Raw genomic sequence first — 24,944 nt, 5'->3', positions numbered from 1 at the left:
AGGCATATTGACGTAGTGCAACTTTTTAAGCGACTAGCGCTAAAGGATACTTTTTCTTAAGAGATTTAAGGTGGTACGAGACGGAGCCCAAGTTAGTGAATTCCAGTTCAATATTGGGGTGACCACTCTCTTTACGGCAGGCATGTTTAAGCGTAGATTTTCTGGGAACAACTTGAGAAATTTCCAGTGGAATCCTTAACCTTTACTGGGGTACTCTAAGATTCGTCAGAGTGTTAAACTCACATTAATCTACAGTATCGTGACGTGCAACAGTATTTCTCGTTGAGACATTAGTATAGGTTTTCACGCCGTTAAATTGTCGCCATCACGTCGGAGTCCCGGCTGGGGCTCCCTCGGGATTCATGGCAAATCTCTAGAAAGATGGAGCACTGTTCGCCTATCACTTATAACTATTGTTTCGAAATGACATAACTCGCCAAACTCTAACAAACTCTGACATGACTTCACGACTCCCGTTCTCGAATATTTAAACCCCTCGACAAGAATGGCTGAGTTGAGGTGATTCGTGACAATGACCAGGCATCGCGCGTGCCAATGTCCTGTTGAAAATAAGGGAGAATTTTCAACTCCCAAACCGAACTAGATCTGTATTAAGGGAGAGAGGGTAGGGGGCTGTTACATAAAATAAGTAGTTTAATAGTCTCAGATAGGTTTACTGAGCGCTCAGCAACTTGACGACAGGTTAGTCATGTGGCAACCATTTACCAGCTCAAATCTTAGATAATTAGTCTCAAAACCGGAAGAACGTGGTAAACAAAAATCACCAAAAAATTACCTGAACTTAGGAACATTTATTGACCAGGAAGGAACAAGAGCACCATATGTGCATATCCTGCATTCTGTTCCTTATACATAAAATGTAAGAACCAATTTAGGTAACCATACAAAGCTGATACACCATACAGGCAGAGACAGCAAATACAGCAGATGTCAAACCCCACAAGTCTAAAAATTAAATACAAGTTTTTCTCTTTTTTCTATTTTAATCCAAAACTAGCATAAGCGTGTTGGATTCGGCATCTGCATTCTATCAAGTTGCACACAAACGCACGGATAAACAAACAAAAAATAATATATTTTTTCAAAATTCGTTGAAAACCAATAAGTTTTATTTAATATGACATATCCGGAGGTTTCGCACCTTTCTGGTCAGTACGATATGGTGATCATTACTTTTTTTGGTTTGAGACTTTTGCGATTTTTTTCCTTCTTTTGTTTGAGCAAAGCGCTGTTATTCAATTTGTTAGTTGCATTAAATGACGACTGGGCATCTCAGATAAGATCGGCCACATTCATTGGCATTTCTTCAATCTGTGTGTTGTAGAATGTTTCAATATCGCGTAATGTACGAATATCTTCATTGGTCACAAAGTTGATGGCGACGCCTTTACGACCAAAACGGCCGCCACGACCAATCCTGAAAGAGAATTGTGTAATAAAACTAGATAACTTCATTTGAATTCTGATTGCTAAGGTGAGAAATGCAGTAAAACGTTGATAGAAAAAATATATCTATTGAGAGGTGAGCCCAATGATGGAAAAGGCATTTGAGGTGGCCGTTTTTCCGCTTAGGGTTTAGTTACACACTAACATATGTTAAGACAACAACGTCACACAGACCCTTGCTTGGTCTGTGTGTGTCAAAAGACTACTTCTTTTTGTGAGAGCTTCATGGACTCTGCCAGGAGAAATATCCAATATGCCAAAAAACATGTCTCGTAAGGGGACAGAGAACATTTCAAGGTACATTTTTCTCTTTTGTTTCGTATCAAAAGTTCCTACAATACAACAATTATCTTCAAGGCGAGTTTGGACACCAAAATCAAGAGGCAACTTTGACCCCACAGACAAGTTGCTCAAAGATATAGGGGATTATCATAGATTGCAAAGTCCAAACTTGAAAAATGTAGGTGGGATATCTATGGATAACAGACTACAATATGGTCCCTTTTAATAAAACCAACTTCAGGTGTCAAGTAGTTCAGAGGTGTTCACATAAACACTCACCATGTCAAAGCTAACAAACCAATCAAAAATGCAAAAAAATTCAATTATTATGCTAAAAGTAACCCACCTATGAATATAGTTCTCACGGTTTCCAGGCAAGTCATAGTTGATAACCAATGAGACTTGCTGTACATCAATACCGCGTGCCTGAGATAAGAATGAAATTACATCACTTCATTAGCACTTGAATCTGGTGAAATCTTGGAAAAAAAATTTTATTCTCATTTAAAACAATATCAGTAAGTACTTACCAACAAGTCTGTGGTGATAAGCACTCGACTAGAACCAGAACGGAACTCCTTCATGATCACATCTCTCTCCTTCTGGTCCATGTCACCATGCTAAACACAAACACATGAGAAATTTATTAACAGAATTGGCATGACACTAGGTCAATGTGGAAATCTTTACACAAATAAAATGGCTCAGACCACCAAAGCTCAGCTTAAACTGTTTCCTGAAGCTACAACTGCTCTTTCTTCACCACATCATTGTGCTGCAGAGGAGCACTATGCAATTACCTGTTACCCTAAAGGAGCAAAACACAAAGCCCAGTGATTACCAAGGACATACCATAGAGGAGACAGTAAAATCCTTCTCACTCATCCTCTGTTGCAGCCAATCAACTTTCCTTCTTGTGTTGAGGAAAATCACAGCCTGGGTGATTGTCAGTGTCTCATACAAGTCACAAAGTGTTTCAAGCTTCCACTCCTAATAAAGAACAGTAAAGAAAGAAACAATTAGAGGAAAAAAGACAGAATCTGGAAAAAAAAAATACAATGCAAGAAAAAACAAAGACAAGTGGTGCTTGCAAACAAGACAATGCACTTTTCATTTTTACAATTTATTTCTTCCACTCAAAATGACCTAGCAACAAAGCAATGCAAACACAAAACAACCAAAAGGTAGTGCTACCAAAACAATTTCTTGGGTGCAGGTGTAGGGAATTCCCAATTGTGCAATACACCAAGACAGTGACAACTTACTTCTTTTTCCACCAGGACAAAAAACTGCTTGATACCTTCAAGGGTCAACTCTTCTTTCTTCACTAAGATTCTGATTGGATCACGCATGAATTTACAAGTCACATCCAACACATCTCTGGGCATTGTTGCTGATAGCAAAATAACCTGAAAAGCATAATCAGAACAAAGTTTAAGTTTTGGACAGAAAGTAAAAACCCCCCTCTCCAATTAGCTTTCAGATATCACGGACAAAGGTAAGAAGGTACATAATGTTGATAGAATTCTTCAGTAATGTGACACAGTGTCTGATACATATATGTATGTATACTTAACCCTTTGAATCCCAGAGGTGATTAACATGTAACTTCTCCCTATGATATCCATACCTGGGCGTGAAATTGCGCCTAATACAGGCGCCAATGCACCTAAATTTTTCACTTTGGCGACCAAATCCTGAAAGTTAGTCGCCAAATTGGCGACTAGAACATTTCATCATAACCTTACCAAGAGATATAGTGAATTAAAAAGATTTGCAAAGATAAATCCGCGGCAAACTTCGTCTTTAAGTTTGTTTCCAAAACGTAGCACATGCATCTCGATCGATAACTAGACGCCATCTTAGATTTTGATGAGCCTGAACGTTGTATATCATCCATCCTAGTGTCAACTTTGTAGCACGTTAAAGATATTTTCCCTAACTTAATTTTGGAGGGTCTATCTAGAACGCTGACAGCGTAAAGATTGATTTTGTTTGTCTTTGAAAATGGCGACCAACTTTTTTTGAATTGGCTACCACTTTAAAGAATTTAGGAGCCAAGTGGCTATCGGAAAAAAAAGTTAATTTCACGCCCTGCATACATTATCCAGCAAACAGATGATAAGAATACTCAAACTTGTTGGTGATCATTTCTTTTATTATTGTTTCTTTAAAGTTTGATTCAAAGGCAATATTGCAGGGAAAAAATAAATGGAGGTCACTCTTACTGGTTTAAGGGTTAAATGACCATTCCCCCAATGGGGCTTTTCTGGGCCAATACCAATGAATTAACAGAGTTTTTAAAAACTCTCAGCTAGCAGGAAGCAGACCAGTCAGATATATGTAAAGCACAGCCACACAGTTGAACTAGGGGCAACCAAGATCAAATTCAGCAAGTAGCAAGGTGGAGGGAAATGGTTACAGATAGGTGACCAAATGTTGACACTTTTTTTCATTTATCATACCTGCACACTAGTGGGCAATTTCCTAAAAATATCATATATCTGATCTTTAAATCCTCTTGACAACATTTCATCAGCCTCATCTAAGACAAATATTTTGATTTTGTCTGTATCTGAAAAAAAAAAAAAGTTGCTCTATCACAACAAATTATTCAAAGTCCAACCGAAAAAAAAAGATTTGTAAATAGAATAAAAAAAGATGGTAAGTTTTTGAGCTTGGTAAAGCAACAGAGAAGGATGTTTTTTTCATCTTATACAAACATGGGACAAAGAAAAAATTCTGAGCCCCTATAAGGAATTGAACCTCAGACCATCAGATCCTGCACTCTGATGTTCTACCACTGAGCCACAGAGACTCTATGGTGAACAAGGTCCATGATGAGGTTCAAATATGGTATATGTACTGAGTACTGCTAGGATCAGCAATGTTGCTAATGTCATGTTTTGTAAATAGAATAAGAGAGATGGTAAGTTTTGAGCTTGGTAAAGAAATAGAGAGAGATGTTTTTTTTCTGTCGAGTAACAAGACAAAAAAACATCTTCCTCTGAACAAAACTTTACTTCCCAAAGAGACTGTGAAAAGGACCAAGCTCTACTCTCATAAATGAGATACTAGTCTTGCACATAACAAGGACATTTTTTTTGGTTATTTGGCCCAAAACAAAGTTTGTACTAGTTTAAGTTACTTTCTCAAATCATAAGGTTAGAAATACATGTATTTATTGTCCATCTAAATGTCAGCTAATTTGAATAAAGGTACCAAGTTTTGATGCTAGCAATTTAGGACTTACTCAGGTGACTTCTGTTGATCAAGTCAAACACTCTGCCAGGAGTTCCAACAACAGAGTGCACACCTTTGCTTTTATCTTTTAAAGCCACAATGTCTTCATGGACACTGGTTCCACCAATACAGGCATGGCATCTGGCATCCATGTAATCACCAAGGGCAACTACAACCTTTTGAATCTGTAAACACAATGAATGAATTACTGAAATTACTGTTGCTGGGTTGATTTATCAACAATTGTATCAGCAACTAAAAGAAAAAAAATAAATGTTCCTCGAATTTTATGTCCCTAAAAGAAACTTCCTGTTAAATCTGGAGAAGTTTATGAATGTCTTAATACCCAAAACAAGCTGCAGAGAGCTATGGTTGGTACAAAAGAAACACAACATAACTTCTGAAGTGACACATGAAAAAAAATCATAACTTCAATTAAAAAAACAGGCAAGAATAATTGCTGTTCACTTTTATTGTTCTGTTGAATGAAGAGAACCTTTGAGAGATCATTTGCAAAAGTCAGTTCCTAATTTTGAAATTTAAAAAACAAACAAAAACAAAACAGACACAATATTACCACCTCCATGTAAAGTTTAGTTTGTGACATTCCCTTCAACAATTTCTTACAAAAGGAAAGTGCTTCCCCAACCACAAAACCATAAACAATCATGTAACAGTGATTTGATTTTATACCTGCTGTGCTAACTCCCTGGTTGGTGCCAACACAAGAGCCTGACATTCCAGTAAAGACACATCAATCTGCTGCAAGATTGAAATGGAGAATGTGGCTGTTTTTCCAGTACCAGACTGGGCTTGTGCAATAACATCAAGTCCTAGAAAACAAGACATCAATATGCAACCCATGAATACATTATCTCTGCAAGCTAACTGATGCACAAACAAGGTACACTTTATCTTTCATGAGAAGTCTCAAGACCAACGCCCCCCCTCAATACTCTTCCTTTGTTAGCCTCAAGATGAGAGAAAGCCAACGGTGGCCCAGATTTAAAATAGGCAAAAAGTGACACCCCTTAATGTTTTGGTAACCCTCTGATAAAAAGTGACACTCCTTTGTGTTTTGATGACTCTTTATTAGTGCATTGTAAGTATTTCTCATGCTTCATACGAGCACTAAACTACACTTCATCAAAGGAAAATTTGCTTTTAACCCTTTTACTCCCAGAAGTAACTAACATGAAGCTTCTTCCTATAATTTCTAGACACTATCTTGCAATCTAGCAAACAGGTAATGAGAATACACAAACTTATCCAGTAAAAGTTGTTATCTTGATCAAACACCAAATTCTGGTTAAAAATAATCCTTATCTTGTATATTTGGATAGGGTTCTTTCTTTGAAGGATTCCTACTATTATTTTGTAAGCAAGAGTCCCATGACTGTCTATACTGAAAAATAGGGCCATTTAACAGCTGATAAAGATAAGCCCATAATTTGCTTTGAAAAGAAAACTCAGATTTCTATGCCTTATTCATTGTAGAGCACATTCAAGAAACTTCAACACAGGTAACACTAAGGCTGCAATAACCATTAGAATTTCCAGCCTCTCTACTAATAGCCTAATTGCTTTGCAATGTTGAGATTGTTTCAATATAACATTTCCACCACAAAGGCCACAGAAAGTTTTATGCCTAATGTAAGCAATCTTTCAAATTTCCAAAACAGGTGGTTTGTTTTCACTTTCACTTGAAAAATCAGTTGCATGAGATCTAGACTTAAACATGTTTCAGGGAATCAATACTGAACACTGCACATTTCCACAAGCAGGATCACATCTAGACTAATTACATGTTTCAGAATGTTACAAATCCACCAAAGAATCCAATCATTTCACTGAACCCCAATTTTTGATTCAAAAGGTTTACATCCAGTCTAAAAATATGCTTTACAACTAGATACAATCCACCACGAAACTGCTAATGTTGCGGAACACTGCACATACTCACAGTTTCACATCTGTAATTTGTTTAGGCTATCCACCCAAAAACCTGATCATACTACCAATCACTGCACATTAAGACTTACAGCTTTGCACCTAGACTACAAACATGTTCCAAATTTTTCCCCCTTAAACAAAAATGTTCCCAATTCACAGTGCAATACACATTTAAACTTGCAAATTCATATAGACAGAAGACAAGTTTCAAAATGTTACACATTCTACCCAAAGTCTTGATCATTAACCAAATGCTGCACCATGTTGACTACCAAGAATAGAATGTAGAAGAATCCGAGTTTCAACATGTTGCAATTTATCACTCCTGCATACATTCGTATGTTTGCTGAAAAGTGGTCACTGTCGTGATCAAGAAGGAGCAATTGAAAGTTGTGTTCTATGCTGATTTACAGAAATGATCTAGTTTGGGGCTTACCCCAAAATAACTAATTCAAAAAGTCTTTTTGAAAACTTGATGTTCATTTTTTACTGAAATACGAAACTTATTTTCAGAGAACTTTCACCAGTCAGTTGACTGTAAGTTGAAATTGCCCATTATTTAATTCTTAACATTTTACCTCACGAATCACATCGCGCACTTGTGCGCTCCTATGTACTAGTTAAATATACATCTTTTGGAAAAAAATTAACCTCAACATTTTCAGCGACAAGACAGATTTCTACAACAAAGCGACAAAATGCAAAGAAAGACTATTGCGCTTTTCAAATTAATCCACTGACTTACCTTTACCTAAGCATTGGATTTCTCTTTTCACAGCGTTTCCACTAACAATTCAGTGTGATAAATTTTTAAAAGATAACACTGTGCAAGTGATGGTTGATCATAATTTTTTTCACTCCAAGGAATACTGAGCACAAAAGGACAGTAGTGAACCCCGATCCTCCATAAGTTATTTATTACAGTTAAAACTGATCATAAAATACTGCTTTGATCAGGATGAACGTATGGCACTAACCTTTACAACAAGGTATGATAGCTCTCTGTTGAATTGCTGAAGGTTTTTCAAACCTGAAATCGTAAAAATGTCGTTGATGTTAGGTTTACGCTAATGCTTGATTTGATTCAACGAAGATCTATTCGTCTATAATGAATTGAATCGAGCAGTTGTTGGCAAAGTAGACACTCACCCGTAAGCATAGATGCCTCGGAGTAAATTTTCTTTCAGGCCCATGTTATCAAATTTGTCAACAACTTCGTTCCAGTTAGTCTGAAGTATAAAAAAAATAGAACTGTAAGAAATTGACAATAAAATTTACTCAAAAGCATGAAACACGAAAGACAAAAAAATTCAGCTTTGTTTCACACATGTTAGACTTTGAACGAACCTCGATATCTCCGTCCTGTTCCATTCCTGGTGGACCATTTTGCTCGTCACGACCCCGGTCGGAGTCAGGATTTCTATGAAAAATTTTCAGACACCATAAGAGAAGAATCATAAGAGTTACGCAAGAAAAATGCTCACCAGCCGACTGAAACACGTGGTTCAAAATGGCGGTCGGTGGCGAAAAATTACAATTTGAAGACGCAATTTCCTCTCATCGTTAAGCATCCTAAGCTAGCTTCTTCATTTAAATTATAGCAGCTAAATTGCGCCTGAACTTATACTGCAACAGATGAAAGGGCTGAGAAGAGAAATCCATCACAGAATAACGAAAAACCAACCTAGTATCAGCGTAAGAGTCGTAAGACATGTCGCATGAGATAAGCAGCGGGAAAAGGAAGAAAATTGTTAAGAGCCGGCAGATAGGGGGGTGAATGAATTACCCTAATAGTACCCTATGACGTCACTTGACTTCCGGAGACTAGTCACGAATATTTCTAATTTTAACAAAGTTGTTTCTAACAACATTTCAAGATCACGAGAATTTAGACAGATTTCTCATTTTCAAAAATTTATTCTTGAAAAATATATCCGTCGGAACTCAGAGAAGAGGTGAATTTCATAAACGTGATTCGCGAAATGTACTTGGGTGATTCAAATTCATGTGAATAAGGAAAATGCAGGGGCGACCCTCTTAAAAGATTAAGAGGCTGTATTGTGCCGATAAGTCCTTGGTACTACATACTCTGGTTAACTTTTCATGATACATGACTTGACTTTAAACTCAAATTTATTCTATTGGAAATAAGTTAGGTCTGAAAAAGAAAATTATATTAAAAATTCTGGTTGCTATGACTCCATCGAAGAAGGTCAAACAGCTAAAAAAAGACAATGAAAAGCACGTAATTTATCGGGTCAAGTTCAAACTCTACAGCCTCCTGCAACTACCAAACATGATACAGCACAGACGGCTGAGTGGGACACAGCCCATGGGAAGAGGGTTTTTTCAATGAAGTATTTGATGCACTGTATAACAATGCAAACCCCCACCCCCACAAAAAAGTGTTTATAACATGGCTGGCGGTATTTTTTTTAGAGGGGCACCTTTTTTCAGAAATTTAAGTTTAGAGAAGAGCGCAGATGACTTTCATCTATTGCAAAAAAGGGTAAAATAGTTCTAGATACAAGTTCCTCGCAGGTGAGCGACAATTTAAGTGATGGCGAAAAGAACCCTGAACGGAAAAAAAATTCAGGCTTCGATGGGGTTCGAACCCGTGCCTCTCATACACTAGTTATGAAAATTGTTTCAATAAAAAAATCTGATCATTTTCTTTCTTGCATTCATTTTTTTTAGTGCCTCACCTTAACCAAAGGGTTTTAAAATCCGTATTTCCATCGTTAACTAGGCGATTTGTGCGCACCTTGTGAATTAAGTCACCTCCGTGTTTAAAACATATTTGGAATGTGTATCTCTCTGGTTTAATTTTGTAAATAACCTTAAAGGTGTATGTGGAGCGGCTTAGGCGAAGCTTTCGTCCAAAAACACTTTGCTTAATGCGACTCTTTCTCCATGAGACTGCAACTACAATTGATCACGATCTTCTTTTTTCCTACTTCATCGTTTCAATATTTACTATCATTAACATTATGGTTATCAAAATTATTATTACATTTTATTATTTTCTATATTTTTCCACTCAACTGACAAACCCAGCAGAGAAGGAATTACGACTTGTCAAAGACTATTTTGAGTGTAGTTAACCTTTATGATTGGGGCTGTGGATCCGTATAAAATCCTCTCCTTTTTGAGAAAATTATTCAATAATCACATGGTTCCTTCTTCTTAGTTCAGCAAGCAATATTTTATAGAACTTCCTGTAAAACAGGAAGTTTTTTTTAGAAAAAAACAAACATAAACCGAACGAGTTTCTCCCTAAATGGCATTTTGATTCGATTGACCGGAAGCCCAATGTCTTTCCTATGACCGGAAACCGCCGAATGAATATTGAAGTTTACGGACTAATTTGGAGTGTTCTATCTCTAACGCCCTTAAAGAACTTGTATAAATAAAGTATAAGCATTTATTTTGTACAATAAAGCATAACTAAGTTAACCAAGACAGTAATCACACCTCTACCAGAGACAATTTTTCAACCTTATACACATTACGGTGGCCGTTCTACATTACAAATTCGGTTGATAAAACCAAATGACATTTCAGATCTCAGAGTTATAAGGCAGTTGTTTAATAGTTACTCATTTACAATGGAGGTCCTTGGTAAGGATACTGTTTTGAATTTAGCAGAAAAAGTCACAAAGACAAAGCAGTGGAAAGCAAAACTTAATGAAGGAAGTAAGGTGGTAATCAACACAAGAGGAAAACATTGGAAAGAAAATACAGCAAAGGAAGCCGCAAGGAAATTGAAACCAGAGGTGAAAATGAAACATATTTTCGTGTTAATTATTCCAGCAAAAATGAAGCCTTTTTCTATCAAATAGTGTCGAATCCTTTCAATTTTTAAATAGATAGTTAAACTTCCTTCGCAAACGAACAAATCATCCCAAATGCGACTGGCAGTTTAGACAGGTATCGTGCTCGTACGAAATTTGATGAAGTGCACGGTTCGTTTGTGTTTGATGACTATGCTCGCGTTTTTAAAGCAAACTAAATTGATAACTATGGGAAAACTTAAATATTTGTCACCTTTACGATCGAGGTCTCTTTTACTCTTGCTAAGCCCAAAACACGTATTAAATTTATTTATAAAAGTTCTACCTTGAGACAGTATTTCCGCACGAGAGATTAAGAAACGATGATAGGAATGAAGATTGTAAATTTAAGCCTGGTGGTTTTCAAGTGAAAGATGTTGTTATTTAGTGAATGACACAAGCACACTCGGAGAGAAAGAACTCTATCCGAGTGCTCCTAGGAGGAGTCAAATGCACAACCTCCCGATTGTACTTCGGGTGCTCTACCACTGAACGAAAGTAGACTCGTGACAGGCCGGTTATGGGCCGTTTAACTAAGACCATGGTTTCAAACTTCCTTCCTACTGCCAGGATAGTTTCGATATGTAATACCTCTGCGTAATTAAGATGTAGGTAAATGAAGATGGTACATTTTAATTCTGGTGATTTTCAAGTAAAAGACGATATTAATCAAGATTTAGGTTCCCGTGCGATATTTGGTTTGTCTCAATTTTCCAAGTTCAATTAGTTTCAATCCGTGTTCATCTGCAACCATCCTCACTTCTTTTTTTGTGAATTTCTGCTTAAGACGTAAAAAGGAAATTATATTAATTATCAGCGTATGTATGTATTATCGGTAGCCCCGTAATGGGCTCCTGGTATTATTTTCACCTGACGTAATACATGCAGTCGAGATACTGCGGTTTATATTCTCTTTATGCAGTTCTGCTTCACTTCGGCCTCGTTTACCTCAGGTATTTTATGTAGTTCTATGTAAATGCTTATCTTAGATATGCACGTCGTTTTATTTCAGTGGAAAGAGCTTATCAAGGTTCCCACGCATTTAACCACACAAGAACCAGGCCGTGAGGACAATGTGGTGTCTAAGGTGCTGACTCTGTTCCAACAAGCGACATCTATCTGTAGTTTAGAGGCAGAGCTGATTTTTAAGGATTATTCAGTGACCGTGAGAACATCTGGTGGACATGTGCAACTCGCTCGATGCCGCCTCATTCTAGACACGGAGAAAGGTAAAATTAAGTTCAAAGTCCACAAGTCGGCCGCTCTTGCCCTGGTGGTACCTGGTGCCGTGACCAAAGCCGTGCTTGCTTTGAACACCGCCCTTAGTTGTCTTCCTCTTCAGACCAAGTCGTCAATTGTCAAAGCGTTCGATGCCATCTTCAAAGTGCTCACAGCCGGGAGCTCCATAGATGACGTTACGACTCAGGATGACGTCAGCAACGACGAAATGTTCGAAGACGACGTCATCGATCCGGAAAAAGCTCCGAATGAGGCAGCCTTCACTGCCCCTTGTAAGTTGTTTTCTACGATCTTAAAAGTGGATGTTGAGATAATATGCCCAAGAAATGTGGTCGTGGAGTTCAAGAAAAGAGAGATCTTAGCTGCCTTGAGGAGACAGAGAGTGGTTCTGGATGCGAATCAAAGTCTGCAGATCATCAAAGAACCCCGCGTAATTTTAAGAGGGAAACAAGTCCAGGCAGCAATGACAGCTCTAGCCTTATGGGTTTCGTCTTGTTCGCAATTTAACGCTTGGCAAAATACTTTTGAAGTTGTGAAATGCTTACAGAAAGCCCGCCCTTAAACGCACTGAACGATCAAATGATAAAAAGGCTTTTTACAAGCACAATGATAAAAATTTTGTGATTCCTAGCTGTTTACCCATGTTAAACTACGGCACTAAATTGTTTTTTTTCTCTTTTCTGTTGTTGCGTGTTATTTCGTTCAGCGACCCCTCACCAGAAAACATTTCTAATAAAAGCCGCGAGAATTCTATTTATGCTTTTTGAGCGATGCAGCGATGAAATCCCTGTAAATTTTGTAATATAGTTTATTCTCCCAGCAGGATTGGTTTGGTTTGTGTTATTGGAAAAGGACGAGAGAGAGAATTTTATGTCTGTCAACGTTAAGTTGTCGTACTGAACAATGCGTCTTTTTACGTAACACCAGTGCACTACTCCGCCTATGTCACGCAGTGTTCATTTTTTTCGTAATCGAAATGAATGAGTGACGGTAAAATAAGAAGGCCGAACTTCACCCGATCTTGACCCAATGTCACTTATTGTTTATTTCGAAGTATCTTCGTAATTCGACATTTGCACTAAAGATAGCACAATTAAGAAAAAAGAATACTTTAGAAAGATATTATTCCGTGCCTAAATGATCCAAAATGTCATCTTGTCAGTTCTTGCCGTGGCACTACAGAAGACAATAAAAAATCTCACAATCATTTCAGGAAGGCTGAATAATTGTTTTGTTTTGTTTTTTTGATTAAAAATAAAATTTTCCTTGCAGAAATATCTTAATAGGCGTGATCGGCACATCATGAAAACTTAAAGGACAATTTTTCTTTAAAGGGCATGTAAACCCAAAAATACATGTTTTTCTTATACTATGTAAAAGGTGGCGTAGAAGACGAATTTGAAATTCGTTTTGTCTAATTCCAATTATTTTAGGAGAAAATCGGTATTTTCAACTGAAATTCCATTTCCGGTAAAAACAATAGCAAGAAGTCGTGACGTAAGCGGTAGAACTAAAATATTGCGCAACACATATTCCCCAGTAGAACTGGTGTGGGAGTTCGTGTAAGTAGCGGTAGTTTGGAAGATGTTTTTTTAGAAGATAGCGACTGGAATGCCTTAAGCTTAGTAATACCCCGCAACTGAAATGAACTTTCAAATCCTGCTACCGCAGTACCGCAGTCCCGCAGTCGACATAATTTACATACTATGTATATATAAACCTCACGAAATATACCGCTTTTTGCTTGGTTCACCTTGTTGGTCCGTGCTACCGCAGTCCCGAAGTCAAAATAATTTACATACCAAAGCAAATGAAATGAACGCTAATGAACACAACGCAAAGCGTGCTACACATGAATATTCCTCGTTCTTTTATCCATGTGCCGAAACAAGCAAGTTAAACATGTATATACCTTGTTCTATTATCCATGAGCCGCAACGCAAAGCGTGCTACACATGAATATTCCTCGTTCTTTTATCCATGTGCCGAAACAAGCAAGTTAAACATGTATATACCTTGTTCTATTATCCATGAGCCGCAACGCAAAGTGTGCTACACATGAATATTCCTCGTTCTTTTATCCATGTGCCGAAACAAGCAAGTTAAACATGTATATACCTTGTTCTATTATCCATGAGCCGCAACGCAAAGCGTGCTACACATGAATATTCCTCGTTCTTTTATCCATGTGCCGAAACAAGCAAGTTAAACATGTACATACGTTGTTCTATTATCCATGAGCCGAAACAAGTATTTGCATATTTCTTGTTTTACGCAATACCAATTTTTCAAACGTTTGAAAAATAATATATTACAACTTTTTTGCCTTATTAACATCATAAATTTCACAACAACAAATTTATACAACTTCTTGGCCTTATTTACATCATCTAATTTAACTTCAACCACAATTTATAACAGAAACCGGTGCAAGAATAATAACGAAGCTCATCGAGGCACGATTAACGATTCAAAACTTTGTCGAAAATTGTCTATTACACTTTAAGGAGATAATGTTCTACATTTTTTCGAATATTGTCTAATACACTTAAAAGAATTAATGTTCTCTTGTATTGATGGCATACACTTTCTTTACGTCGTTCAAAAAAACCCTAAACAAATCTTCATCGCGATGCATGTATCGCCAAATGAATTCCGCCAAATACGTGGAGAAAAGGTGCTTTCGAACACCAAACTTAGGCAGATTCGACTTGGCATGCCTCCATTGTCCTTCAATTTTATTGGTATGATCACCGTCTTTGTTCACGAATTCTACAGAGTGGTTCACTGTTTGGTGTTCGCCTCGAGTTTGGAGTACGCTTTCCAGCAGTCCGACACTATAATTGTTCCCGGTTCAATCCAGTCTTGAATAATGGGCAACAGTGTGTCTTCGTCTCGCTTCTCGACTGCCACCAGAAAACATTTCCTGCTTTCCTCCTCTATACCTCCAAGCACCCACTGCCCTTCAACGTGATGTCCTCTGTGGTACTTTCTTTTGTCAAATTTACTTTCGTCTATCTGAACAACCTTTCCTTTTCCGCCTAGTTTTTTTCGCTATATCAAGAAGTGTTATTTCGCATACTTCGCGACAGAAACTGTCCCAGTCCACCCCCGTGCTTATTCATCCACTACGGGACTGCGGAACGGCGGTAGCACTTAAATTATACACTTACCCCCTAACTTATTCATCCACTACGGGACTGCGGACCGCGGTAGCACTTTAGTAAAACACTGCGGACCACGGTAGCACTTAGCTTAATACTTATTCATTCACTTCGGGTCCGCGGACCTGTAGATTTAAAGAGGGCGTGTCAGTTGCGGGGTATTCTGAAGTTGCTCCTAATCCAGAATCTTCAGGAGAGTCTGGGACACGTCCCTAACAATATGAGCCGCTTAGTGTCCACCGAAGCGATCCGTACGAAGACAGTACAGAACATGTTGACAGCCATGCGACCTCCTCGGAAACTCAGACTGGTATTTAATTTACTGTGTGATTTATTTGTATTTGACATGAAAATCCAATAAAGCGAGGGTACAATCTAAAAGAATGCAACAGAAATTTTTTAAACTTGAGCTTCTGAGAGTGTTTTATATAAAATTATGAAAGGTGCGAGCGTGGAACTTGTCAACCAATGCCGAAAACTCATGAAAGTGTTTGTTGTACGGAAATCGGGCAATTGTGGCAAAAAGTAGAGTAGCAAGGACCTGAAACCCAGATAAGTTGTATCACTGAACATCCAGGTTTTCAATCAATTTGCCTTGATTTCTGCGTGATGGAGACGGCCAATTACGCGTACAGGCAGCAGCAAGGCACAGATAATCACACCGGAAACGAGTAAGCTAAATGTTTTCTGTTTCATCTGTTTTGTTACATTTTGAGATCGATTTGCTTGGGTTGTTTCTGCCATTGATTTAATAATACAGTACTAGAGCTAGTTGTTTTTCGCTTCTTTCTTGGCAGGAAATTTCGCTAAATTGCCTACAGATAGCTTGTTCGTTGGTGTTGGGAATATCTCGGCAAACACTTCAGGGTCGCTGTGCCATCTTTTGTGGTAAACAATATCCGAAACATTTTTCCAGCGGATTTTGGATCGCCTTACACTGGATTAAAACCGCCAAACCTTTGAGAGAAACAAAGGTATATGTTAATGCAGACCTTAGTTATTTATTATTTACAGCACTGGAGGTTGTGCCCGTTCTTTATGAGATATTTATTTATTACTTTCCTTCATCTCCGAAGCACTTCCATCGATAAACAAGTTGTACCATATACATTTCCTTGTGTGGCCTTCATAATTATGCAACCCTGTTTGTGTTTGCTTCGATTTGAAACACTGAAAAGATAGTTTTGCAAGCTGGAATCAGGATCTTTTAAGTTGTACTCAAAATGATGAATATTGTCCTACTGACCTTTGAATGTATTTTCACTGCGGTAAAAATCGTGACACAAATTCTTCTGCTGTTTCTCTGTAGGGTTTCTCAAAGGAAGCACCAAGTGGGGCTGGCAAAGATTTTCTTATAGAACATAAGGGTTGATTATGGGATCCTGTATAGAATTCTTTGCATCGAACCAACAAAATTCCAGATCACGTTATTACACACTGGCATCAACGAATTCTCTTTCTTTGATAAGTGTTTCGAATTCAGGCAAAGGATCAGAAGGGTCAGTGTCTTTTATGGGCTCAGCGCTGGCTCCCGAACAACTGGCTTCCCCATAATCTTTCATTAGATGAGAAAATAGATGTTTTTAGAGAACCAATAAACTATCATTGTTTAATTAACGAAACGTTTTCATGTAAATCGATTTTGTACTGTGTCCGTTGACCTCTAACGTTTGAAGAGCTCAACTTCTTTCTCAGTTCGGTCGGCCACTTCCGAATCCTCGTCGTCTACCGACTGTATGGGTCGTTTTTATACTTCCGAATAATTTGCTTCTAGTAAGGCCTGAATCGTCGGTAAAGCACCAGGAAGAAAAATGACTGCTACAAACAACAGAATGTTCGAACGGCTCGACGAAATCGACGAAATTTGTCGCTTCAAATTTGCGTCATTTGGAAATATTTGCATTGTATGCCCAGTTTTGTTTGAATCAGTACAAAACTGGACGACACAACGCTTTACCATTACGAAAAAATTGAATATTTTGAAGCAAAATGTAAGTAAAAAAAATCATGACGAGACCGGCAAACAACGGCTGTAGAAAAGACTCCTTCGTGCCTCACGTGATTATAAAACGAGACTTTGAAGGGTCCACCCGTGACGTCACAGGAAAGATGGCGCCATTCAAGAAGGCGAATGTTTCGAATTTGGAAGAGCTTTTACAAAGCGAAAATGGACTTTTGAGAAAAAACGAATGGTACCTTTGGTGTACTTGATATATTTACTAAACATCCATGTGGAAAGAAAATGAATGTTTTTTGGGTTTACATGCCCTTTAAAGTGAAAGCGTTTTACATTTTTAAACCAGCGCATTATTCCTAGCAGATAAAAAGATATAATTTTTTCGGTTCTTACCGTGACACAACAAAAGCTGATAAAAATAAAAAAATTACAAATCTTCTCTAGCACCGTCTTTTAGCATCATTACACAAACTCTAGGTCTTCCTAATACTACAAAAATTGTGCTACATTAGTGGCAACATGCATTCTTAGTTAGACTGCCACAAGAGTCCGATTTTGGATTTTAGACACTTATGTCCAATTTCCTGGATACAAGGGTCTGATGTTGGATTTTGAACATTAGGGTCCGATTTTGGATTCTTGACACCAGCTTCCATTTTTGGATTTTGGACATTAGTGTCCGATTTAACAAGCAAATTTAGGTTTTGGAGCCTAGAGGATAGGGTAATCGTTAAGCTTTTGAGCTTGCCCCTTTAACTTATTAATATATTACTATTTTTATCATAATGAATATTGTTGATGCGATAATTTGTTACTTTCTTATTTTTCCGGAAAAGTTTCAAAAAAAATTGAAAAGATTTAACTGTAATACAACCAGCTATATTAACCCGATGTATTTTGAAAGCATGCGATCAAGACTTCATTTTATCAATAATAAAGTACTCTATACCTATAGTTTTCAAGCCTTTGCATTATATTGGATATGTTTTGAATCGTTTCTGTTGGAAGGTTCGATTGCTTTGCTAAATTACCAATTTTTCAGTTTCTTAGAAAAGCAAACAAATAATCTTTCATTTTCCGCCTCTTAGAAGAAAAGGGGAAGTTTCATTTGAATTAGTGGAGGGGGGGAATAGGGGGTGATAGTTCGGAATGACGCTAGCGGGGGACATATTGCTGCAACTACTCGCCTCGTTTGAGATGACGAAATTCTGACACGGGAATTTCACCCCTGGTGAACTCGTACAGAACTGTTCAGTCACTTGCTTTGGAGTCAATGTACACTTATCACTTATTAGCTGACCGTAGAGAGCTAGCTACCGCGGTGGCTTAGCGTATAGTGTGTGACGACCAGACGATAAAATACTTTGATTTCGTTACCCTGATCGAGAACTCGAAAAACAACTTTGTTATGAGTCAGTCAACACTCAGCTTAGGATAATATGTCATATGTCGAAAACGCACCAAAGACACGTTCCCTGATTAATCAACTCTTTTAATCGACGAATACAATCCAGGTATAACTAAAGCATCAACAACAACTCGACCGCGTGCAGGATTTCTCAACCAACTAGAAAGAAACGTGATACCTCGGAGCACAAAGTACATTCTGGGAAACTGATTGATTGGAGACATTTCCGGTCATAACAAAAACAACTATAGCGAAACTAAAAACGACTTAAGGCATTGTTCACAGTTCCCGACACCATATTTAGACAAATATTAAATGTTTTATTTTGAAAATTTTTTAATACAACAGATGCGGACCGCGCAGGCGCACACCGACAGCATTTACATCAGCGTTCGAGACTTCGAGTTCGGAAAGATGCCTTGTTAAATAAGAACTCATGGTCAAACTGTATACCCCGCATAGGATTGAAATTTGCGAAAACCATGGCCACTTTGATGGTACATGATCGTCTTGTCCAAATGTTCTGAGGGAGGGGTATGACACTACGTTCATCCGGCCCAGGACTACGTCGGATACCACGATTCTGGGAAAGTGCAGTAGACCGTATCGTTTGCGAATTGTCGAAAAGAGTGAGGCACAACCCTTTTGCTGCTCATTAGAACGAAATTTCAATCATGAGATTTTCTTGCTGTTGTTTCCAGGTATGTAGACAATGTTAGAATTATCGCTTTTCATAGCTGGGTGGTTGCTCACTTCTATTTGGTCTTGTAAATCAGGAAAATTTGGAACACGCTTTGGGTCAATCTCTAAGCGGAAGTACTTGTAATGCATCGACGCAAACCGTTTCCCTCATAAGATGAAATATGTTTACAATTCGTTTCCTTTCTACTTAAAGTTCATGTGTTGTTGCTCGTCTTGTTCGTCTGGTTCTTGAGGAAGAAACCGTGCGTGCCCTTGTAAGTTCGAAAGATTGTTAGAATCTGAAAGAGTTTTATGAACCACGAATTTACATTTGATTGTGAATCTTTCGGTTTAAAATTAGGAATGTTAAGTTGGTTTCTTGTCACAAAGCCAGAGATGAGAGTAGTTGTTGAATATTTGGCCCCATTATCCGAAATTTTCGTGTGACTGTACCTTTGCACTACGCTGTATCGTGTTTCTGTAACTCGATTGCACTCTCTCTCAGACAAACTTCTACTCCCCCTAACCCCCCCCCCCCCCTCCATAACGCGTCTAAACCAAAAATTTATCCCAATAAATCTTGGAGGTTTCTAGATGGTCGAGTGGTAATCGTAAGCACGCAACGAGTGCTAGAGAGCCAGATTTTTACTGTCAGCTTTCATTGTATAAATTTACCCTTTGCAGTACAAGATTTTTTATCTTTTTTACTTTTGTTCATGTTCCTGGCTGCTGATCGAACGGTTTTGTTTTTATTTTCAGGTAAGCGATGAGGAGAAGCCTCTTCTTTCAGGAGACAAAAAGGTAAACTATATGTTGAGGAAACTCGATGGTCGAGTGGTAATCGTAGGCGCGCAACGAGCGCTAGACAGCCAGATTTTAAAATGTCAACTTTCATTGTATAAACTAACCCTTTGCGATACAAGATTTTTTATCTTTTTTACTTTTGTTCATGTTCCTAGCTGCTGATTGAACGGTTTTGTTTTTATTTTCAGGTTAGCGATGAGGAGGAGCCTCTTCTTTCAGGAGACAAAAAGGTAAACTATATGTTGAGGAAACTCGAAATTGACGCTTACAACCTCGCTGAATGGGAAACGTTGATATAATTACAAATTCTCCAGGAATGTTGGTATTCTGAGGAGATGAGTCAGTTATCTCCCACACAGATCCTTCGTGCGGGTATCCCCTCCATACCTTGACCACGGAAGGTTCTTGTAAAGGTATTTAGTTTAGAGTACCGTCAATGAACGAAAAAAGGGATTGTGTGACCTATTAATTTTGTGTGACTCTTACCATTTTGGCAGACTTTTCTCCACCTTTTAGATGCATACATTTTTTTTACTTTTTGTTATTATTTTTGTTGTTGTTTTTTTTTTCTGTTAATGTTTTTTTTTGCTTTGTTTTTGTCTGTGTATTAATCAGAAATATGATAAGCAATTGGAAAGTCCCGTGAGAAGCTGCACACCCCATGGCCAAGAAACGCTCCCTAGTAGATATTCCGACTTCGATAACCAAAGCGTCAAGGGAATGCAAGGTGATCGTGCACCAGATGAGAATGTCGTACCCGATGTTGAAACCAGACAGAACCGTCGCAAGAAAAGTCCAAAAGCTGAGTCGAGCGCAAGTGGAACAAATTCAGTCAAGCAGGCTGCTAATTCTGGCGAAAAGGGAACCAAGCCTGAGAAGAAAAAAGGAGAGACTAAGGACGAGCTAAGCAAAGTTCTCGACTTCAAAAAGTTCGACATTTCCGAGTTGGATTGCATTTTCGCGGATTTTAAAACAACGTTGGATCCATTCGTCCAAAATCGCGAGGACATGGCCAAAGCAGAGGAATCCTTTAAGAAAGCTGTTACCACGCTGGAACAAATCACTCCGCATGCGCAGTTCAGTGAATATGTGCACGCCCTGAAGACGCGACTCACATCAGAGGGAATCGTAGTCAAGATAAAAGAAGGAGCTCTGGCCATTTACACAGAGGGAAAAAAGACAGTACAAGAAATTCTTGACGCAGTAGCTGCTGTAAATGCCATACTCAAACTGTCGAAGGAATTAAAAGCTATGCCGATGATTATCGCAAGAGGAAGTGACGATGCAGTCGAGAGAGCTGAAGGAATGGATCTGCAAGGAATCTTGAAACGAGAGTTTAAGAGCGTGTGGGACTTGGGAAAGATCCCAAGGCTCAAAAAGGCCTTCAGCAACAACGTCCAACAAGTGAGGAGAGCTCCTGACATGGTGCACGATTTCTACAGCCAAGCCAAGAAGATCATCCTTGAAATTTATCATGCTTTTGCCGATGAAGAGGAACAAAAGAAAGTTGAAGGGGAGCTGAACGAGGGCGACGACACTTCAAAAGAAAAAGATAAAAGCGAAGGCAATGAGGCGGAAGGAGCAAATGGAGGAAGCACCTCAAAGAAGAAGACTGACAAGAAGGAAGGAAGTAAAGCTGATAAAAATAAGTCCAACAAGGAAAAGGACAAAGAGGAGTTTCACAAGAAGTTGAAGTTTGATTCAGTGGGTCTTGATGACATTGATAATATGTTTTCTTCCCTCGCAACTGCCATCAATCCGTTCGTGGAAACGCGTGAGAGCCTGCAAGCAGCCAAAGAATCTTTCGAGAATATTGTTAAGAAGATCCTTAACTTTGACGCAAAGAAGGAACTTAAAGAGTACATCAAAGAGTTAAAAAAAGACGCCAAGGAAGGAAACATTACGATCTACATCGATGAAACAGATGGCGAGATTAAAGTGAAATCAATTAAAGGCGTAAAACCGCCCAAGCCTTACCGTGATGCAGTTGAAGCGCTGAAGAACATCAGAACAGCCGGAAGTGAAGCAGTGGAACGTGAGGCAGACGTACAGCATGGAATAGAAGAGTTCATGCACAGAATCACTCAAATCAATCCACAGCGTGACTTTCACAGCTTGCTTAAGAAGAAGTCTGATGTATTCGCTCTTCCAGGGAAGATAAAAAGATTCAACGAGAATCGTAAAAAAGCACAAGAGATTCCGGGTATTGTCAAAGAGTTCTGCCTGTATGTGGAGCGCATTCTAACCGACATCCTTGGAGCTTTGACAGGGGAAGAGGACTCAGCGACAAAGAAAGAAGAGGGCAGCGGTGGAGAAGGAGATAAAAGTCCGACAGATGAGAATCAACCAAAGAAATACGAGTCGCATCATAAGCCATTGGAAGGTCCCGTGAGCAGCTGCACATCCCATGACCAAGAAACGCTCCCTACTGGATATTCCCACTTCGATAACCAAAGCGTCAAGGGAATGAAAGGTGATCGTGCACCAGATGAGAATGTCGTACCCGATGTTGAAACCAAACCAAACCGTCGCAAGGAACGTCCAGAAACTGGGTCGAGCGCAAGTGGAACAAATTCAGTCGAGCAGGCTGCTAATTCTGGCGAAAAGGGAACCAAGCCTGAGAAGAAAAAAGGAGAGACTAAGGACGAGCTAAGCAAAGTTCTCGACTTCAAAAAGTTCGACATTTCCGAGTTGGATTGCATTTTCGCAGATTTTAAAACAACGTTGGATCCATTCGTCCAAAATCGCGAGGACATGGCCAAAGCAGAGGAATCCTTTAAGAAAGCTGTTACCACGCTGGAACAAATCACTCCGCATGCGCAGTTCAGTGAATATGTGCACGCCCTGAAGACGCGACTCACATCAGAGGGAATCGTAGTCAAGATAAAAGAAGGAGCTCTGGCCATTTACACAGAGGGAAAAAAGACAGTACAAGAAATTCTTGACGCAGTAGCAGCTGTAAATGTCATACTCAAACTGTCGAAGGAATTAAAAGCTATGCCGATGATTATCGCAAGAGGAAGTGACGATGCAGTCGAGAGAGCTGAAGGAATGGATCTGCAAGGAATCTTGAAACGAGAGTTTAAGAGCGTGTGGGATTTGGGAAAGATCCCAAGGCTCGTAAAGGCCTTCAGCAACAACGTCCAACAAGTGAGGAGAGCTCCTGACATGGTGCGCGATTTCTACAGCCAAGCCAAGAAGATCATCCTTGAAATTTATCATGCTTTTGCCGATGAAGAGGAACAGAAGAAAATTGAAGGGGAGCTGAACGAGGGCGACGACACTTCAAAAGAAAAAGATAAAAGCGAAGGCAACGAGGCAGAAGAAGCAAATGGAGGAAGCACCTCAAAGAAGAAGACTGACAAGAAGGAAGGAAGTAAAACTGACAAAAGTAAGTCCAACAAGGAAAAGGACAAAGAGGAGTTTCACAAGAAGTTGAAGTTTGATTCAGTGGGTCTTGATGACATTGATGATACGTTTTCTTCCCTCGCAACTGCCATCAATCCGTTCGTGGAAACGCGTGAGAGCCTGCAAGCAGCCAAAGAATCTTTCGAAAATATTGCTAAAAAGATCCTTAACATTGACGCAAAGAAGGAACTTAAAGAGTACATCAAAGAGTTAAAAAAAGACGCCAAGGAAGGTAACATTACGATCTACATCGATGAAACAGATGGCGAGATTAAAGTGAAATCAATTGAAGGCGTAAAACCGCCCAAGCCTTACCGTGATGCAGTTGAAGCGCTGAAGAACATCAGAACAGCCGGAAGTGAAGCAGTGGAACGTGAGGCAGACGTGCAGCATGGAATAGAAGAGTTCATGCACAGAATCACTCAAATCAATCCACAGCGTGACTTTCACAGCTTGCTTAAGAAGAAGTCTGATGTATTCGCTCTTCCAGGGAAGATAAAAAGATTCAACGAGAATCGTAAAAAAGCACAAGAGATTCCGGGTATTGTCAAAGAGTTCTGCCTGTATGTGGAGCGCATTCTAACCGACATCCTTGGAGCTTTGACAGGGGAAGAGGACTCAGCGACAAAGAAAGAAGAGGGCGGCGGTGAAGAAGGAGATGGTCAGAAATGAGGCGAGGGACGAAATCAGTTAGCCAAAGAGTGATCCATGCAAATTAGACTGGAGTAGCTAAAAGAAATGAGACAGATGAACAAAGAATCAAGTGTTATCATGAAACTAAAGACCACTGAGTATCTTAGAGAGAATAGAGCAGAAATAGGTTGTTGTCGAGAAAAAATAAGGCTTCTTATTCAAAAAAATATGTTGACTGGTGTATATCATTTCATGTTCGAAACATAACATTGGTCGATCTTGATTTGGATTGCTCATTTTTCTTTCTTGGAGGCATCCTAAAGTTGTAATTTCCCCCCGTATTTTTTTAATAAGTTTTTTCTTCATTAACTTTCGTGTTTAGAAGCCAAATTTATTTCTTTGTATTGATTACTAGAAATTTGAATTGACTAAAGGGTTACAATATATGTATCATGGGTTACAATGTGTGTATCATTCCTTTTTACTTCGGACGTTATCCCTTCCCGTTAGAATTTCAGCAATGAAATATCAAATGGGTATTTTGTGTTTCGCTCGTCAACAGCTTGTTACGCTTTGGTACGCGATTGGATTAAACACAGTCATGCGACTGAATACTACGCTGAAGCAGGAGTTACAGTTTGCCTAACCTGCCGGGTAACTGTAACTCAGTGAAATGTTTCACAATTGCTTGGCCGTGGATGTCTGGGTACGAGAGTTCAGTTAGTCACACCCAAGTCTAAAGGATGAACCGTCAATTCTTGGGGCGAGAGAAGGACTTGTTCATTTCCACCCCACTATTTTCAGATCGTAAACAAATAGTTACGACTTTCGCCTAGAAATTGTAAGGGAGTTAAAATCCTAGGATGAGCTCT

The 24,944-nt window shown here is 38.9% G+C and overlaps 3 protein-coding genes and 1 pseudogene across 5 annotated transcripts; 3 read left to right on the top strand and 1 right to left on the bottom strand.

Moving 5' to 3' along the window:
* Nucleotides 1–1,108: 1,108 nt before the first annotated feature.
* LOC131770203 (eukaryotic initiation factor 4A-I-like) lies at nt 1,109–8,702 on the bottom strand. Its single transcript, XM_059085918.2, has 12 exons — nt 8,630–8,702; nt 8,293–8,365; nt 8,095–8,174; nt 7,923–7,975; nt 5,686–5,825; nt 5,003–5,177; nt 4,215–4,324; nt 3,015–3,158; nt 2,602–2,739; nt 2,280–2,369; nt 2,096–2,175; nt 1,109–1,438 (listed from the first exon to the last, which is right to left on the bottom strand). The coding sequence occupies exons 1-12, from the start codon at nt 8,656–8,658 to the stop codon at nt 1,294–1,296; spliced, it is 1,257 nt and encodes a 418-aa protein (XP_058941901.1). The 5' UTR covers nt 8,659–8,702; the 3' UTR covers nt 1,109–1,293.
* Nucleotides 8,703–10,448: 1,746 nt separating this feature from the next.
* Nucleotides 10,449–13,206, top strand: LOC131770826 (uncharacterized). The gene is made up of 2 exons (XM_059086559.2): nt 10,449–10,721; nt 11,791–13,206. Exons 1-2 carry the CDS (start codon nt 10,554–10,556, stop codon nt 12,577–12,579), a joined length of 957 nt encoding a protein of 318 aa, XP_058942542.2. The 5' UTR covers nt 10,449–10,553; the 3' UTR covers nt 12,580–13,206.
* Nucleotides 13,207–15,343: 2,137 nt separating this feature from the next.
* Nucleotides 15,344–16,144, top strand: LOC131770432 (uncharacterized; annotated as a pseudogene).
* A 2,895-nt stretch (nt 16,145–19,039) lies between these two features.
* Nucleotides 19,040–24,514, top strand: LOC131770913 (myosin-2 heavy chain-like). 3 transcript variants are annotated; one of them, XM_066168848.1, is made up of 5 exons: nt 19,040–19,247; nt 19,987–20,028; nt 20,220–20,261; nt 20,647–20,740; nt 20,888–24,514. In XM_066168848.1, exons 1-5 carry the CDS (start codon nt 19,221–19,223, stop codon nt 24,109–24,111), a joined length of 3,429 nt encoding a protein of 1,142 aa, XP_066024945.1. In that variant the 5' UTR covers nt 19,040–19,220; the 3' UTR covers nt 24,112–24,514. The 3 variants fall into 3 exon arrangements, with proteins under 3 accessions (XP_066024945.1, XP_066024943.1, XP_066024944.1); XM_066168846.1 differs by having other exon boundaries at nt 20,647–24,514; XM_066168847.1 differs by lacking the exon at nt 19,987–20,028 and having other exon boundaries at nt 20,647–24,514.
* The last annotated feature ends 430 nt before the right edge of the window (nt 24,515–24,944 follow it).

The sequence above is a fragment of the Pocillopora verrucosa genome, chromosome 6 (assembly GCF_036669915.1).
Source record: "Pocillopora verrucosa isolate sample1 chromosome 6, ASM3666991v2, whole genome shotgun sequence".
NCBI lineage: Eukaryota > Metazoa > Cnidaria > Anthozoa > Scleractinia > Pocilloporidae > Pocillopora > Pocillopora verrucosa.
This window is presented reverse-complemented; position numbering and strand designations above follow the sequence as displayed.